Source organism: Bombina bombina, chromosome 3, assembly GCF_027579735.1.
Source record: "Bombina bombina isolate aBomBom1 chromosome 3, aBomBom1.pri, whole genome shotgun sequence".
In the NCBI taxonomy this organism is placed as follows: Eukaryota; Metazoa; Chordata; class Amphibia; order Anura; family Bombinatoridae; genus Bombina; species Bombina bombina.
Genome location: NC_069501.1, coordinates 1,296,266,217 through 1,296,285,279, shown reverse-complemented (window position 1 = coordinate 1,296,285,279; position 19,063 = coordinate 1,296,266,217). Strand labels below are relative to the sequence as shown.

Here is a 19,063-nt window from a genome sequence, read left to right as displayed (position 1 = left end):
AAGGTTTAAAAAATTGTATCCTTTGCCAGCAAAATCTATAGAGTTTTGGGAAAAGATCCCCAAAGTTGATGGGGCTATTTCTACTCTTGCTAAACGTACCACTATTCCTATGGAAGATAGTACTTCCTTTAAGGATCCTTTAGATAGGAAGCTTGAATCTTATCTAAGGAAGGCCTATTTATATTCAGGTCATCTTCTCAGACCTGCAATTTCTTTGGCTGATGTTGTGGCTGCATCAACTTTCTGGTTGGAGAATTTAGCGCAACAAGAATTGGATTCTGACATATTTAGCATTATTCGCTTACTGCAACATGCTAATCATTTTATTTGTGATGTTAGATCCATGTCTTTAGCTATATTAGCTAGAAGAGCTTTGTGGCTTAAATCTTGGAATGCTGATATGACATCTAAATCTAGATAACTATCTCTTTCTTTCCAAGGTAATAATTTATTTGGTTCTCAGTTGGATTCTATTATTTCAACTGTTACTGGGGGAAAGGAAGTTTTTCTGCCTCAGGATAAAAAACCTAAGGGTAAATCTAAGGCTTCTAACCGTTTTCGTTCCTTTCGTCAGAATAAGGAACAATAACTCAATCCTCCCCCCAAGGAATCTGCCTCCAATTGGAAGCCTTCCTCAAATTGGAATAAATCCAAACCTTTTAGGAAACCAAAGTCAGCCCCTAAGTCCGCATGAAGGTGCGGCCCTCATTCCAGCTCAGCTGGTAGGGGGCAGATTAAGGTTTTTCAAGGATATTTGGATAAAATCTGTTCAAAATCAATGGATTCAGAGCATTGTCTCTCAAGAGTAAGACCTCCTGTGAGAAGATTTTTTCTCTCACGTATCCCAGTAAATCCAGTAATCCTGAAGTGTGTTTCAGACCTGGAGTCTTCAGGGGTAATACATGCCAGTTCCTCTTCTGGAACAAGGTTTGGGGTTTTATTCAAATCTATTCATTGTCCCAAAGAAGGAAAATTTATTCAGACCAGTTCTGGATCTGAAAATTTTGAATCGTTATGTAAGAGTACCAACTTTCAAGATGGTGACTATAAGGACTATTCTGCCTTTTGTTCAGCTAGGACATTATATGTCCACAATAGACTTGCAGGATGCATACCTTCATATTCCGATTCATCCAGAACATTATCAGTTTCTGAGATTCTCTTTTCTAGACAAGCATTACCAATTTGTTGCTCTTCCATTTGGCCTAGCAACCGCTCCAAGAATCTTTTCAAAGGTTCTGGGTGTCCTACTCTCTGTAAGAACAGGGTATTGCGGTGTTTCCTTATTTGGACAATATCTTGGTACTAGCTCAGTCTTTACGTACTGCAGAATCTCACAAGAATCAACTAGTGTTGTTTCTTCGGAAACATGGTTGGAGGATCAATTTACCAAAACGTTTCTTGATTCCTCAGACAAGGGTCACGTTTTTAGGCTTCCAGATAGATTCAGTGTCCATGGCTCTGTCTCTAACAGACAAGCGACATTTAAAATTGGTTGCAGCCTGCCGGCACCTTCAGTCTCAGTCATTCCCTTCAGTGGCTATGTGCATGGAAGTTTTAGGTCTCATGACTGCAGCATCGGACGCGATCCCCTTTGCTCGTTTTCACATGAGACCTCTTCAGCTTTGTATGCTGAATCAATGGTGCAGGGATTATACAAATATATCACAATTAATATCCTTAAATCCCAATGTACGACACTCTCTGACATGGTGGATAGATCACCATCGTTTAGTTCATGGGGCTTCTTTTGTTCGGCCAACCTGGACTGTGATCACAACAGATGCGAGTCTTTCAGGTTGGGGAGCTGTTTGAGGATCTCTGACAGCACAAGGGGTTTGGAAATTTCAAGAGGCGAGATTTCCAATAAATATTTTAGAACTCCGTGCAATTCTCAGAGCTCTTCAGTTTTGGCCTCTGTTAAAGAGAGAACCGTTCATTTGTTTTCAGACAGACATTATCACAACAGTGGCATATGTCAATCATCAGGGTGGGACTCACAGTCCCCAAGCTATGAAAGAAGTATCTTGAATACTTGTTTGGGCGGAATCCAGCTCCTGTCTAATCTCTGCGGTGCATATCCCAGGTGTAGACAATTGGGAAGCGGATTATCTCAGCCGCCAGACTTTACATCCAGGGGAGTGGTCTCTCCATCCAGATGTTTTTTCTCAGATTGTTCAGATGTGGGGTCTTCCAGAGATAGATCTCATGGCCTCTCATCTAAAGAAGAAACTTCCCAGATACCTGTCCAGGTCCAGAGATGTTCAGGCGGAAGCAGTGGATGCGCTGATACTTACTTGGTGTTATCATCCTGCTTACATCTTCCCGCCTCTAGTTCTCCTTCCAAGAGTGATTTCCAAAATCATCATGGAACAATCATTTGTGTTGCTGGTAGCGCCAGCATGGCCACACAGGTTTTAGTATGCAGATCTGGTTCGGATGTCCAGTTGCCCGCCTTGGCCACTTCCGTTACGGCCAGACCTACTTTCTCAAGGTCCGTTTTTCCATCAGGATCTCAAATCATTAAATTTGAAGGTATGGAAATTGAACGCTTAGTACTAAGTCATAGTGGTTTCTCTGACTCAGTGATTGATACTATGTTACAAGCTTGTAAATCAGTCTCTAGGAAGATTTATTATAGAGTTTGGAAGACTTACATTTCATGGTGTTCTTCTCATAAATTCTCCTGGCATTCTTTTAGAATTCCTAGAATTTTACAGTTTCTTCAGGATGGTTTGGATAAGGGTTTGTCTGCAAGTTCCTTGAAAGGACAAATCTCCGCTCTTTCTGTTTTATTTCACAGAAAGATTGCTATACTTCCTGATATACACTGTTTTGTACAGGCTTTAGTTCGTATTAAGCCTGTCATCAAATCAATTTCTCCTCCTTGGAGTCTTAATTTGGTTCTGAAGGCTTTACAGGCTCCTCCATTTGAGCCTATGCATTCTTTGGACATTAAACTACTTTCTTGGAAAGTGTTGTTCCTTTTGGCTATCTCTTCTGCTAGAAGAGTTTCTGAGCTATCTGCTCTTTCTTGTGAATCTCCTTTTCCGGTTTTGCGGACTTCATTTGAATTTTTACCTAAGGTTGTGAATTCTAACAACATTAGTAGAGAAATTGTTGTCCCTTCCTTGTGTCCTAATCCTAAGAATCCTTTGGAAAGATCCTTACATTCTTTGGATGTGGTGAGAGCTTTGAAATATTATGTTGAAGCTACTAAACATTTCAGGAAGACTTCTAGTCTATTTATTATATTTTCTGGTCCTAGGAAAGGTCAGAAGGCCTCTGCTATTTCCTTGGCCTCTTGGTTAAAGCTTTTGATTAATCAAGCTTATTTGGAGTCGGGTCAAGCTCCGCCTCAGAGAATTATAGCTCATTCTACTAGATCAGTCTCCACTTCGTGGGCTTTTAAGAATGAAGCTTCAGTTGATCAGATTTGCAAAGCAGCGACTTGGTCCTCTGCATACATTTACTAAATTCTACCGTTTTTATGTATTTGCTTCTTCGGAAGCAGTTTTTGGTAGAAAAGTTCTTCAGGCAGCTGTTTCAGTTTGATTCTTCTGCTTTTGATTTAAGTTTTTTTCTTTAAAAAATGAAAATAAACTTATTTTTTTGGGTTGTGGATTAATTTTTTCAGCGGTATATGGCTGTTTTTATTTTATTCCCTCCCTCTCTAGTGACTCGAGTGGAGATCCACATCTTGGGTATTGATATCCCATATGTCACTAGCTCATGGACTCTTGCCAATTACATGAAAGAAAACATAATTTATGTAAGAACTTACCTGATAAATGCATTTCTTTCATATTGGCAAGAGTCCATGAGGCCCACCCTTTTTATGGTGGTTATGATTTTTTGTATAAAGCACAATTATTTCCAAATTTCCTTTGTTGATGCTTTCTACTCCTTTCTTTATCACCCCACTGCTTGGCTATTCATTAAACTGAATTGTGGGTGTGGTGAGGGGTGTATTTATAGGCATTTTGAGGTTTGGGAAACTTTGCCCCTCCTGGTAGGATTGTATATCCCATATGTCACTAGCTCATGGACTCTTGCCAATATGAAAGAAATGAATTTATCAGGTACGTTCTTACATAAATTATGTTTTTTCTCTTTAGTACAGCAGCATAGGACTCATTTTCTCTTTAGTACAGCAGCATAGGACTCATTTTCTCTTTAGCACAACAGCATAGGACTCATATCCTCTTTAGTACACCAGCATAGGACTCATATCCTCTATAGTACAACAGTATATGACTTATTTTCTCTTTAGTACACCAGCATAAGACTCATATCCTCTTTAGTACACCAGCATAGGACTTATTTTCTCTTTAGCACACCAGCATAAGACTCATTTTCTCTTTAGCACACCAGCATAGGACTCATTTTCTCTTTAGCACAACAGCATAGGACTAATTTTTCTCTTTAGTACAACAGCATTGGACTCATTTTCTCTTTAGAACAACAGCATAGGACTCATATCTTCTATAGTACACCATTATATGATTTATTTTCTCTTTAGCACACCAGCATAGGAATCATATCATCTATAGTACAACAGTATATGACTCATTTTCTCTTTAGTACAACAGCATGGGACTAATTTTCTCTTTAGTCCAACAGCATAGGACTCATATCATCTATAGTACAACAGCATGGGACTACTTTTCTCTTTAGTACAACATCATAGGACTCATATCCTCTTTAGCACACTAGCATAGGACTCATATCCTCTTTAGCACACCAGGATAGGACTAATATCCTCTATAGTACAACAGCATAGGACTCATATCCTCTTTAGCACACCAGCATAGGACTCATATCCTCTTTAGCACACTAGCATAGGACTCATATCCTCTTTAGCACACCAGCATAGGACTCATATCCTCTTTAGTACAACAGCATAGGACTCATATCCTCTTTAGTACAACATAGGACTCATATCCTCTTTAGTACAACATAGGACTCAAATCCTCTTTAGTACAACAGTATAGGACTCATATCCTCTTTAGCACACCAGCATAGGACTCAATTTCTCTTTAGTACAACAGCATAGGACTAATATCCTCTATAGTACAACAGCATAGGACTCATATCCTCTATAGTACAACAGCATAGGACTAATATCCTCTATAGTACCACAGCATAGGACTCATATCCTCTTTAGCACAGCAGCATAGGACTCATATCCCCTTTAGTTCAACAGTATAGGACTCATATCCTCTATAGTACAACAGTATATGACTTATTTTCTCTTAAGTACACCAGCATAAGACTCATATCCTCTTTAGTACACCAGCATAGGACTCATATCCTCTTTAGTACAACAGCATAGGACTAATATCCTCAATAGTACAACAGTAAATGACTTATTTTCTCTTTAGCACACCAGCATATGACTCATATCCTCTTTAGTACAACAGCATAGGACTCATATCCTCTTTAGCACACCAGCATAGGACTCATATCCTCTTTAGTACAACAGCATAGGACTCATATCCTCTATAGTACAACAGCATAGGACTCATATCCTCCTTAGTACAACAGCATATGACTCATTTTCTCTTTAATACAACAGCATAGGACTCATATCCTCTTTAGTACACCAGCATAGGACTCATATCCTCTTTAGCACACCAGCATAGGACTCATATCCTCTTTAGCACACCAGCATAGGACTCATTTTCTCTTTAGTACAACAGCATAGGACTCATTTTCTCTTTAGCACACCAGCATAGGACTCATATCCTCTTTAGTACAACAGCATAGGACTCATATCCTCTTTAGCACACCAGCATAGGACTCATATCCTCTTTAGTACAACAGCATAGGACTCATATCCTCTATAGTACAACAGCATAGGACTCATATCCTCCTTAGTACAACAGCATATGACTCATTTTCTCTTTAATACAACAGCATAGGACTCATATCCTCTTTAGTACACCAGCATAGGACTCATATCCTCTTTAGCACACCAGCATAGGACTCATATCCTCTTTAGCACACCAGCATAGGACTCATTTTCTCTTTAGTACAACAGCATAGGACTCATTTTCTCTTTAGCACAACAGCATAGGACTCATTTTCTCTTTAGTCCAACAGCATAGGACTCATTTTCTCTTTAATACAACAGCATATGACTCATTTTCTCTTTAGTACAACAGCATAGGACTCATTTTCTCTTTAGTACAACAGTATAGGATTCATTTTCTCTTTAATACAACAGCACATGACTCATTTTCTCTTTAGTACAACAGCATAGGACTCATATCCTCTTTAATACAACAGCACATGACTCATTTTCTCTTTAATACAACAGCATAGGACTCATATATCCTCTTTAGTACACCAGCATAGGACTCATATCCTCTTTAGCACACCAGCATAGGACTCATATCCTCTTTAGCACAACAGCATAGGACTCATTTTCTCTTTAGCACAACAGCATAGGACTCATATCCTCTTTAGCACACCAGCATAGGACTCATATCCTCTTTAGCACACCAGCATAGGACTCATATCCTCTTTAGCACACCAGCATAGGACTCATATCCTCTTTAGCACACCAGCATAGGACTCATTTTCTCTTTAGCACAACAGCATAGGACTCATATCCTCTTTAGCACACCAGCATAGGACTCATTTTCTCTTTAGTACAACAGCATAGGACTCATATCCTCTTTAGCACACCAGCATAGGACTCATATCCTCTTTAGTACACCAGCATAGGACTCATATCCTCTTTAGCACACCAGTATAGGACTCATATCCTCTTTAGCACAATAGCATAGGACTCATATCCTCTTTAGCACACCAGTATAGGACTCATATCCTCTTTAGCACACCAGCATAGGACTCATTTTCTCTTTAGCACAACAGCATAGGACTCATATCCTCTTTAGCACACCAGCATAGGACTCATATCCTCTTTAGCACACCAGCATAGGACTCATTTTCTCTTTAGCACAACAGCATAGGACTCATATCCTCTATAGTACAACAGCATAGGACTCATTTTCTCTTTAGCACACCAGGATAGGACTCATTTTCTCTTTAATACAACAGCATAGGACTCATTTTCTCTTTAGTACAACAGCATAGGACTCATTTTCTCTTTAGTACAACAGCATAGGACTCATTTTCTCTTTAGTACAACAGCATAGGACTCATTTTCTCTTTAATACAAAAGCATATGACTCATATCATCTTTAATACAACAGCATAGGACTCATTTTCTCTTTAGTACAACAGCATAGGACTCATTTTCTCTTTAGTACAACAGCATAGGACTCATTTTCTCTTTAGCACAACCGCATAGGACTAATATTCTCTTTAATACAAAAGCATAGGACTCATCTCTTTAATACAACAGCATAGGACTCATCTTTTCCTTAGTATAACAGCATAGGACTCATATCCTCTATAGTACAACAGCATAGGAGGGGCAGCTTTAACAACATGCCTAGACAGTCAAATGGCAGGGGGCAGATGTATAACGACAGGTTGTTGATTTAAGTGGGTGCCAAAGGAAAAGCAGTTCCCTCCTCCACCCAGGACCATAATCTGCTTTTCTTCAGGCAGCAGAATGGAGCTGTGTCCATGTAGCATGAGAGGCCATTCTAGCCGCGTCTGAAGAGAAATAAAGAAGATGTGGAGGTCAGAATGTGGCAAAAAATTATTACTCCAATCACAGCTACATTATATTACATTGTGCACAAGACAACAATGTGTTACAGTGTGCATAAGACAATAATATATTACAGTGTGCACAAGACAATAATGTATTACAGTGTGCACAAGACAATAATGTGTTACAGTGTGCACAAGACAATAATATATTACAGTGTGCACAAGACAATGTATTACAGTGTGCACAAGACAATAATATATTACAGTGTGCACAAGACAATAATGTATTACAGTGTGCACAAGACAATAATGTATTACAGTGTGCACAAGACAATAATATATTACAGTGTGCACAAGACAATAATATATTACAGTGTGCACAAGACAATAATATATTACAGTGTGCACAAGACAATAATGTATTACAGTGTGCACAAGACAATAATATATAACAGTGTGCACAAGACAATAATATATTACAGTGTGCACAAGACAATGTGTTACAGTGTGCACAAGACAATAATGTGTTACAGTGTGCACAAGACAATAATGTGTTACAGTGTGCACAAGACAATAATGTATTACTGCATACACAAGACAATAATGTATTACTGCATACACAAGACAATAATGTATTACTGCGTACACAAGACAATAATGTATTACTGCGTACACAAGACAATAATGTATTACTGCGTACACAAGACAATAATGTATTACTGCGTACACAAGACAATAATGTATTACTGCGTACACAAGACAATAATGTATTACTGCGTACACAAGACAATAATGTATTACTGCGTACACAAGACAATAATGTATTACTGCGTACACAAGACAATGTATTACTGCGTACACAAGACAATAATGTATTACTGCGTACACAAGACAATAATGTATTACTGCGTACACAAGACAATAATGTATTACTGCGTACACAAGACAATAATGTATTACTGCGTACACAAGACAATAATGTATTACTGCGTACACAAGACAATAATGTATTACTGCATACACAAGACAATAATGTATTACTGCGTACACAAGACAATAATGTATTACTGCGTACACAAGACAATAATGTATTACTGCGTACACAAGACAATAATGTATTACTGCGTACACAAGACAATAATGTATTACTGCGTACACAAGACAATAATGTATTACTGCGTACACAAGACAATAATGTATTACTGCGTACACAAGACAATAATGTATTACTGTGTACACAAGAAAATAATGTGTTACTGCATACACAAGACAATGTATTACTGCGTACACAAGACAATAATGTATTACTGCGTACACAAGACAATAATGTATTACTGCGTACACAAGACAATAATGTATTACTGCGTACACAAGACAATAATGTATTACTGCGTACACAAGATAATAATGTATTACTGCGTACACAAGACAATAATGTATTACTGCGTACACAAGACAATAATGTATTACTGTGTACACAAGAAAATAATGTATTACTGCATACACAAGACAATGTATTACTGCGTACACAAGACAATAATGTATTACTGCGTACACAAGACAATAATGTATTACTGCGTACACAAGACAATAATGTATTACTGCATACACAAGACAATAATGTATTACTGCGTACACAAGACAATAATGTATTACTGCGTACACAAGATAATGTATTACTGCGTACACAAGACAATAATGTATTACTGCGTACACAAGACAATAATGTATTACTGCGTACACAAGACAATAATGTATTACTGCGTACACAAGACAATAATGTATTACTGCGTACACAAGACAATGTATTACTGCATACACAAGACAATAATGTATTACTGCTTACACAAGATAATAATGTATTACTGCGTACACAAGACAATAATGTATTACTGCTTACACAAGACAATAATGTATTACTGCGTACACAAGATAATAATGTATTACTGCGTACACAAGACAATGTATTACTGCGTACACAAGACAATAATGTATTACTGCGTACACAAGACAATAATGTATTACTGCGTACACAAGACAATAATGTATTACTGCGTACACAAGACAATAATGTATTACTGCGTACACAAGACAATAATGTATTACTGCGTACACAAGACAATAATGTATTACTGCGTACACAAGACAATGTATTACTGCATACACAAGACAATAATGTATTACTGCGTACACAAGACAATGTATTACTGCATACACAAGACAATAATGTATTACTGCATACACAAGACAATAATGTATTACTTAAATAAAAAGAGAGAAGCGCTCAACCTGGGAACGAACAATAGCATAATAGCTTGTTCTATGGCTAGTTACCACCCTAGAAGCAGCCTCTTTTTGCTCAATATGTGCCTTTCACAGAGAAGAACTTTCCTGTAGCATATCAGTCTGATTCTGACTTAACAGTGCAGTCCAGCCCCGAAATACCAGGCAATCCCTCTCTGAACGAGAGAAGCGCTTTTCTCTTTTTATTTATGCAAATTATGACATTTTGGGAAGTCACCCTAAGTGTGATGCGGGAATCCAGACGTGGACCCGTTGCTCAGTGTGCCTAGAGGGATATGGCTGCACCTCACTGACGAGGCCCACAATAGGCCGAAACGCACGTCTGGGGTTTTGCTGTTTCTCTCGTTCAGAGAAGGATTGCCTGGTATTTCGGGGCTGGACTGTACTGTGAAGTCAGGATCAGACTGATATGCTTCAGGAAAGTTTTTCTCTGTGAAAGGCACATGTTGAGCAAAAAGAGGCTGCTTCTTGGGTGGTAACTAGCCATAGAACAAGCTATTATGCTATTGTTCGTTTCTAGGTTGAGCGCTTTTCTCTTTTTATTTATGCAAATTATGACATTTTGGGAAGTCACCCTAAGTGTGATGCGGGAATCCAGACGTGGACCCGTTGCTCAGTGTGCCTAGAGGGATATGGCTGCACCTCACTGACGAGGCCCACGATAGGCCGAAACGTACGTCTGGGGTTTTGCTGTTTCTCTCGTTCAGAGAAGGATTGCCTGGTATTTCGGGGCTGGACTGTACTGTGAAGTCAGGATCAGACTGATATGCTTCAGGAAAGTTTTTCTCTGTGAAAGGCACATGTTGAGCAAAAAGAGGCTGCTTCTTGGGTGGTAACTAGCCATAGAACAAGCTATTATGCTATTGTTCGTTTCCAGGTTGAGCGCTTTTCTCTTTTTATTTATGCAAATTATGACATTTTGGGAAGTCACCCTAAGTGTGATGCGGGAATCCAGACGTGGACTCGTTGCTCAGTGTGCCTAGAGGGATATGGCTGCACCTCACTGACGAGGCCCACAATAGGCCGAAATGTACGTCTGGGGTTTTGCTGTTTCTCTCGTTCAGAGAAGGATTGCCTGGTATTTCGGGGCTGGACTGTACTGTGAAGTCAGGATCAGACTGATATGCTTCAGGAAAGTTTTTCTCTGTGAAAGGCACATGTTGAGCAAAAAGAGGCTGCTTCTTGGGTGGTAACTAGCCATAGAACAAGCTATTATGCTATTGTTCGTTTCCAGCTTGAGCGCTTTTCTCTTTTTATTTATGCAAATTATGACATTTTGGGAAGTCACCCTAAGTGTGATGCGGGAATCCAGACGTGGACCCGTTGCTCAGTGTGCCTAGAGGGATATGGCTGCACCTCACTGACGAGGCCCACAATAGGCCAAAACGTACGTCTGGGGTTTTGCTGTTTCTCTCGTTCAGAGAAGGATTGCCTGGTATTTCGGGGCTAGACTGTACTGTGAAGTCAGGATCAGACTGATATGCTTCAGGAAAGTTTTTCTCTGTGAAAGGCACATGTTGAGCAAAAAGAGGCTGCTACTTGGGTGGAAACTAGCCATAGAACAAGCTATTATGCTATTGTTCGTTTCCAGGTTGAGCGCTTTTCTCTTTTTATTTATGCCAATAATGTATTACTGCCTACACAAGATAATAATGTATTACTGCGTATGTAGCAGAGAGGCAGTAGGATCTGTAATATCTTTTTGGTAAGCAGAGACAAGCAAATAACTACTCTTGGTAATTGTAATAATAACCCTGTGACAGACCCTTCTGTCAGGACTGAAAGAGTTAACTGTGTTTAGCTTTAAGAATCTAATTTCTAAAGACAGGTTTTCTGGCCTCAGCTATTGTGTGCTATAATTGCATTTAAGTAATAAACAGGCCATTGTTTAATCACCCTCAGAGAACAGACGCTAGGTGATAAGACAAGCCAAATGTGTTTAAGTTGTTATCTGCCTAAGTAAAGTATTTAAGTAATATAATTCTATTGTATCATGTCAAGGGCGCTTCTCCCTTTTATCTAATGTACAACATTCTTTCAACCCCCATCTGAGGGGGGGTCAAAAACCTGTATAAATCTGTGTGCTGCCTTCAAATAAAGTTGTCGTTCTGTTTTAAACCTGAAACTGGCTGGGTTGTGAATTGCTGATTGTCTATGCAGGACATTGTTCAACTGGGGTTAACCCTTGGTACACAGTTGGTACCGTAACATTGGTGGCAAGCGACGGGAGAATCCTTATCGCCCAAAGGAGCAACTACGGATCCAGACCGAATGGGAACACCGTATGAAAGGCTAAAAAGAGCTACCCTTAAAGACCTGCTAGAGCAACGGGGCCAACAAACCAGTAACCTCAGGAAGAGGGAGATTATTGCAAGACTGACCGAGATGGACGGAGTATCAGGGCACGAAGGAACCAATGAGCCCAGCATGTCAGACAGAACCCCCGAAGAAGCAAGCTTTGACCGGGCGGTCAAAATAAGACTGGCACACTATGGCCCCAACCCATCTGCGGAAATTATCGACCGGGTCATAGCAGCTGTGGAGGCCAACCTACTTCGCCAAAGCGGCGCTGCAGCAGCCCAAGTCACAGGAACCCCAGTGGAAAAGAGAAAAGTAAATTTTGCAGCTTTTAAAAACTTCCTGGAAACAGAAGGAGAGATTGATGGGTACCTTGCGGATTTTGAGAGGCAATGTGCACTACACCAGGTACCCGCAGAGGACTGGGTCATGATATTATCCGGAAAATTATCCGGCCGGGCCAGTGAGGCTTTTCGGGCCATTCCAGATGAGGAAGTCGGGGATTATAATACTGTAAAAGAGGCTCTGCTCTCCAGGTATGCGGTTACACCGGAGGCATACCGGAGGCGGTTCAGAGACACTGTTAAATTGGCTGGTGATTCCTACGTTGAGTGGGCATATAAGGTGCACCGCACAGCATCGCACTGGATGGCGGGGTGCCAAGCCGTGTCTGGGGAAGAGGTGCTGCAGCTATTCCTGTTGGAACATTGCTTTGACAAGTTATCAGCAGGAGTTAGAGAGTGGGTTCGGGACCGTAAACCCTCCACCCTGCATGAAGCGGCTCGCTTGGCAGATGAGTATACGGATGCCCGCAAACTGGACACTGCTACCACTAAGCCCCCTGCCAGAGTGGAGTACAGACCCCCAGTCACCCCAGCACCTGCCAGTTACCAACCCCCAGCGCACCGCTATACCACACGGTCTCGGGCCACGAACTACCCTCAGAGAGCCTGGTTCAATTCGCGGGGCTACTCACAACCGATTCGGTGCTTTGGATGTAAGCAACTAGGGCACAAAAGACCAGAGTGTCCCCTAAATGCAGCGAACCAAGCACAGTCCTGGAGAAGACCCGCCGGCGGAATCCCACGTAACCCTCAGCCTGCAGCCCGCTACGTAGAGGCGCAAGAATGCTGGGGCATCCTACATGAGGCAGACCTTGTGCAAGCTGCCCACTGGAATAACCGGCAACTGGTTAAAGTGAATGGGAAGGAGGTCAGTGGTCTACGGGATACTGGTGCTACCATGACCTTGCTTCGAAAGAACTTGGTGTCTGAGAAACAGCACACAGGAGACACTGTGGCTGTGAGGGTAGCAGGGGGCACTGTGTTCCGCCTGCCTGTTGCCAGGGTGCATTTGGATTGGGGAGGGGGCGCTAGACCTGTGAATGTGGGGGTCATGAAGGATTTACCAGCTGATGTTCTCCTTGGAAATACCTTGGTCCCCCTTGTTTCTGCCTATGCTCCCATGGGTCCCGCTGATGTTAACCCTGTGACTACCCGTGCTCAGATCCGTGCAGCAGAGACTGACCCCCCTGCTGCTAAGCCCCAGGACGCTGAGCTCAGTAAATCTCTATCCGCTATTGATATGTGGGAGTCACGTTACAATGCGCTGATGAAGGAGAAGAGTCACGTAGAGGATAAAATGGTCACGTTAAATAATCATGTAACAGTGCTAGCGGGAGAGAAGAGGAGTGCAGAGGAAAAAGCACGTTTAGAACAGGAATCTCTGCTAGACAAGCTGCACCGACAGACTGCAGAAAACACCAGCTTGAGAGTGGAACATGAAACATTAAGGACAAACTTAGTGACACTGGAGGAGAAGCTGACGCTGGCTCATAGTGAGGTGCAGCAACTCAAGGGCACCCTATGTCAGTATGAAGGGATTGTGGATACCTATAAAGAGCAGGTACAAAAACCACGTAAAGAAGCCGATGATATTTTGAAGGACTGTTTAGCCCTAGTCGGGGCACTGAAGAGGTTGAACCCTTATTTATACAGACAGGGATTCTCTCTCATAACGGGAATACAGATGGATTGTCCCAGCAAACTGACATGCCTACCACCCCTTAGTCCGGTCATCCCCAGGTTGACCCGCAAAAGGGTCAAGCCGGGTCTGCCGGAGTGTTCCACAAGGGGGGAGCTATGTGACAGACCCTTCTGTCAGGACTGAAAGAGTTAACTGTGTTTAGCTTTAAGAATCTAATTTCTAAAGACAGGTTTTCTGGCCTCAGCTATTGTGTGCTATAATTGCATTTAAGTAATAAACAGGCCATTGTTTAATCACCCTCAGAGAACAGACGCTAGGTGATAAGACAAGCCAAATGTGTTTAAGTTGTTATCTGCCTAAGTAAAGTATTTAAGTAATATAATTCTATTGTATCATGTCAAGGGCGCTTCTCCCTTTTATCTAATGTACAACATTCTTTCAACCCCCATCTGAGGGGGGGTCAAAAACCTGTATAAATCTGTGTGCTGCCTTCAAATAAAGTTGTCATTCTGTTTTAAACCTGAAACTGGCTGGGTTGTGAATTGCTGATTGTCTATGCAGGACATTGTTCAACTGGGGTTAACCCTTGGTACACAGTTGGTACCGTAACAAACCCCTTTCCACCAAGAACTAGACGACACATAGCTTGGGAGTCAACAACAACTTTTTTCTTCAACCGGAAAAACAAACACTTTTTAAAAACAGTCTCCCCTACAAGGGGTTTCCCAACTGAAACAGCAGGGAGTTTAAACAGTAATATACAGTTTAACATACATTTTAACCATTAGCCTAAATAACAATTCCTGCATAGTTCATAAGTGGCAAGGTTTGCCACAATGCTCCCCCAGAACCAAACCGGCATACCCAGTCTGATCCCAACGGATTGGCTTGGGGAGGTCCGGAGTGTTCACAGATCAAGGTTCAAGTTCAGTTTGTCTGGACAACCCGTCGGCGATGCCGTTTTGCTTCCCAGGTCGGTAATGGATTGATAAGTCAAACGGCTGCAGCGCCAAACTCCAGCGCAACAGCCGGGCATTGTCTCTTGATACCCTGTTCAGCCACACCAACGGGTTGTGATCTGTGAGTAGAGAAAATTGTTGTCCATATAGATATGGCTGAAGTTTCTTGAGGGCCCACACCACGGCCAGGCAATCGTTTTCAATGGCGGCGTAGCTAACTTCTCGGGGTAACAGTTTCCTGCTTAGGTAGGCCACAGGATGCTCGCCGCCATCAGCCCCGACTTGGCTCAGCACGGCTCCCAATCCAAACATAAAAGCGTCTGTATGGACGAGAAAGCGTTTAGTTGGATCCGGGGCAGCAAGGATAGGGGCAGCAAGGATAGGGGCATTTACAAGAGCGTTTTTCAGTTCTTGGAATGCTTGTTCACACTCTGGGCTCCAGGTAACAATCGTAGAAAGGTTTTTTCGGGTGAGGTCGGTGAGGGGTTTGGCTAGGGTACTATAATTAGGTACAAACTTCCTATAATAGCCTGCGGTAACTAGAAAGGCTAGCACTTGGGTCTTGGTACGGGGAGTGGGCCACTTGGCTACGGCCACGACCTTGGCCGGTTCGGGCTTCTGCTGCCCGCTACCTACTCGGTGCCCTAGGTACTGGACCTCCGCCATCCCTATATGACATTTGCTAGGCTTAAGGGTTAATCCTGCCTCCCTAATGTGATCTAGGATCGCCCCTATATGGTTCAAATGCTCGTCCCAGGAGCTGCTAAATATAGCTATGTCGTCTAAATAGGCGCATGCGTACTCTTGGGACCCATCCAGTAGCCGATCTACCATTCGCTGGAAAGTAGCCGGAGCGTTCTTCATCCCGAATGGCATGACCTTGAATTGGTACAGGCCAAACGGGGTGACGAACGCCGATTTGGGGATGGCATCCTCGGCTAGTGGGATCTGCCAGTACCCCTTACACAGATCTATGGTGGTGAGGTACTGGCCTCGAGCCATTTTATCCAGGAGCTCATCTATCCGGGGCATAGGGTAGGCGTCAGAGACGGTTTTATCATTAAGTTTCCGGTAGTCTACGCAGAAGCGGGTCGTGTCGTCCCGCTTAGGCACTAGAACTACCGACGAGGCCGAGGGGCTGTCCGAGTGCTCAATCACTCCTAACTGTAGCATCTCGTCAATCTCCTTCCGCATATGTTCTCTCACCGATTCTGGTATGCGGTAAGGAGGTTGACGCATGGGGAGGTGACCTGGGGTTTCTACCCTATGGGTGGCCAGTCGGGTATATCCAGGCACGTTGGAGAACATGTCTCTCTTTTCCTGCAGTAGCTCTGCTATTTGAGCTCGTTCCCGAGGACTTAACCGCTCACCCAATTGTACCTCTCCCAGACCTTCGTTCCGGTTCTTCATTCCTAGGAGGTCGGGAAGAGGTAAACTGTCTGCGTCGTCTGCGGCAGGGGCGCAAATAGCATTCACCTCCTCTGCGCGTTCATGGTACGGCTTCAACATATTTACATGGAGCATGCGTCTACCGCCTGCTCCAGTACATGGGCCGATCACATAGGTGGTGTCACAGATTTGTTCCACCACCTTGTATGGGCCCTGCCAGGAGGCCTGCAGTTTATCATTTTTGACCGGTTTTAAGATTAGCACCTTCTGCCCAGTCTGAAAACTGCGGTCCCTGGCGCCCCTATCATACCAACGGCGCTGACGGGTTTGAGCCGCCTGAAGGTTGGAGCGGACAGTCCGAGTCAGGGCCTCCAGGCGCTCCCTAAACTCCAGCACGTATGGTACGATAGGAGTACCGTCACTAGTGACTTCCCCCTCCCAATGCCCTCGGATTAAGTTTAGGGGACCCCGTACCCTCCTTCCGAATAATAATTCAAAGGGAGAGAACCCCGTGGACTCTTGAGGTACCTCCCGGTAGGCGAAAAGCAAATGGGGTAGAAACCGCTCCCAGTTCTTCTGATTATATATGAACGTGCGGAGCATCTGTTTCAGTGTTCCATTAAACCGTTCACAGAGCCCATTAGACTGGGGGTGATAAGCGGAATTTACAATGGGTTTCATCCCACATGCTCTCCACAACTGGTGGGTAATCTCGGCCGTAAACTGGGTGCCCCGGTCCGAAATAATCTCCCGGGGAAATCCCATGCGGGAGAAGATTTTGATGAGGGCATCCGCCACGGTCTCGGCATGAATATTAGCTAGAGCCACCGCCTCGGGATATCGGGTGGCATAATCCACGATCGTGAGAATATACTTCTTCCCCGAGGGGCTAGGCTTGGCTAGGGGGCCAATGAGGTCCACCGCCACTCGACTAAAAGGCTCCTCTATTATGGGGAGGGAGTGTAGCTTCGCCTTATATCGGTCTCCTCTTTTCCCTACTCGTTGGCAGGTGTCACACGTCTGGCAATACTGCCTAATATCTTTGGTGATCCCTGGCCAAAAGAAATTCTGAGTTAGGCGGTGCTTCGTCTGACTAACTCCTAGGTGGCCTGGCAGCGGAATATCGTGGGCAACCCGTAGCAGTTCTCCTCTATACCTCTGAGGTACTATTAACTGCTGAACGGACAGGGGAATAGATCCAGCCACTATCTTCACTGCATACCTGTACAGTAACCCCTTGTCCCAAACGTACCTCTCTCCTTCCAACCCCGCCTGATTCTGGTCTACCTTATCCCAATATACTTGCAACGAGGGGTCAGTGGCCACTTCGCTACCAAACTCTAGTGGAGGTGCCCAAGAGACATTAGGGGGGTGATTGCTTACCTGAGCCTCAGAGTGATCAGCCAGTGCGTTGGTGCGGGCCTGTAACCACGGCAGTGCTGCTTGTGGGGAGGTTCAGGGTGCAAACGCTGAAGTCAGCTCTCCTAAGTCGTTGCCCAAAATAACGTCTGCGGGCAAATTTTGCATAAGGCCCACTTCTACGTTCCCTGACCCTGCCCCCCAATCCAAGTGTACTTTGGCCGTGGGAATCTTGTAAATGGGTCCCCTGGCCACCCGGAGAGCTACACAGTCTCCGGTGAGTTGATTGGTGGAAACTAAATGTTGCCGGAGCAAGGTTATGGTGGCCCCAGAGTCACGCAGTCCTTGGACACGTCGGCCCTCTATATAGACCACCTGGCGGTGGCTTTGTAGGTTGTCCGAAGCGGCCTGTACTCGGTTTACCTCGTGTAAGATGCCAGCAGGTTGGGTCTGTAGTCGGGGCTCGTTCTGGTAGCAGTGCACACCTGCCCGGTTGTTTGACAAGTTGTTCTGGTTGTTCCAGGTGGATCGGTTCTTGTTCCTGGGACAGTCTCTCTGAATGTGTCCTTGTTTGTTACAAAGATGGCAACGGATAGCTGATCGAGTCTAGTATCGGGGAAGGGGTGGGTGGATTCCCCCTCCAGGACGGGGTAGCAGAGGTGTGGGAGCTGCAGTGGGGGTTGGGGTGACCCCAATACTGGAGCGTTGCTGTGTTCGTTGAGCTCTCCAAGCATCTTGGTATTCGTCGGCAAAGGTCGCTGCAGTATGTACCGTGCACGGTTTTCGATCTCTCAGCCAGTTTTGCAATTCAGTGGACACCCCTTGGAAGAATTGCTCCATCAACAGGAGTTGTAAAAGGTCTTCCAACTGGGTGACTTGGGCTGCCTGCAACCAGCCTTGAGTGGCCCTGGTTAGCCGATGCGCCCACTCAGTGTGGGTATCTTTCTCCAGCTTCTTCAGGTCTCTGAACCGCTGTCGGTATGCCTCCGGGGTAATAGCATACCTAGTCAGGATGGCCTGTTTTACCTTCTGGTAGTCCCTGCTGTCCTCATCTGGTATGGTGCGGTAGGCTTCAGCGGCCCGCCCGGATAACTTGCCAGCCAGTAGGGGAACTTGGTCAGCGGTACTAATATTAT

The 19,063-nt window shown here is 43.7% G+C and overlaps 1 protein-coding gene across 1 annotated transcript in view; it reads right to left on the bottom strand.

Moving 5' to 3' along the window:
* Nucleotides 1-7,318: 7,318 nt before the first annotated feature.
* LCMT2 (leucine carboxyl methyltransferase 2) overlaps nucleotides 7,319-19,063 on the bottom strand; it is a 753,265-nt gene continuing 741,520 nt past the window's right edge. Inside the window, exon 15 of the mRNA XM_053705698.1 lies at nucleotides 7,319-7,632. Within this exon, the coding sequence (XP_053561673.1) occupies nucleotides 7,474-7,632 (159 nt within the window). The 3' untranslated portion in view covers nucleotides 7,319-7,473. The remainder of the gene's footprint in view (nucleotides 7,633-19,063) is intronic.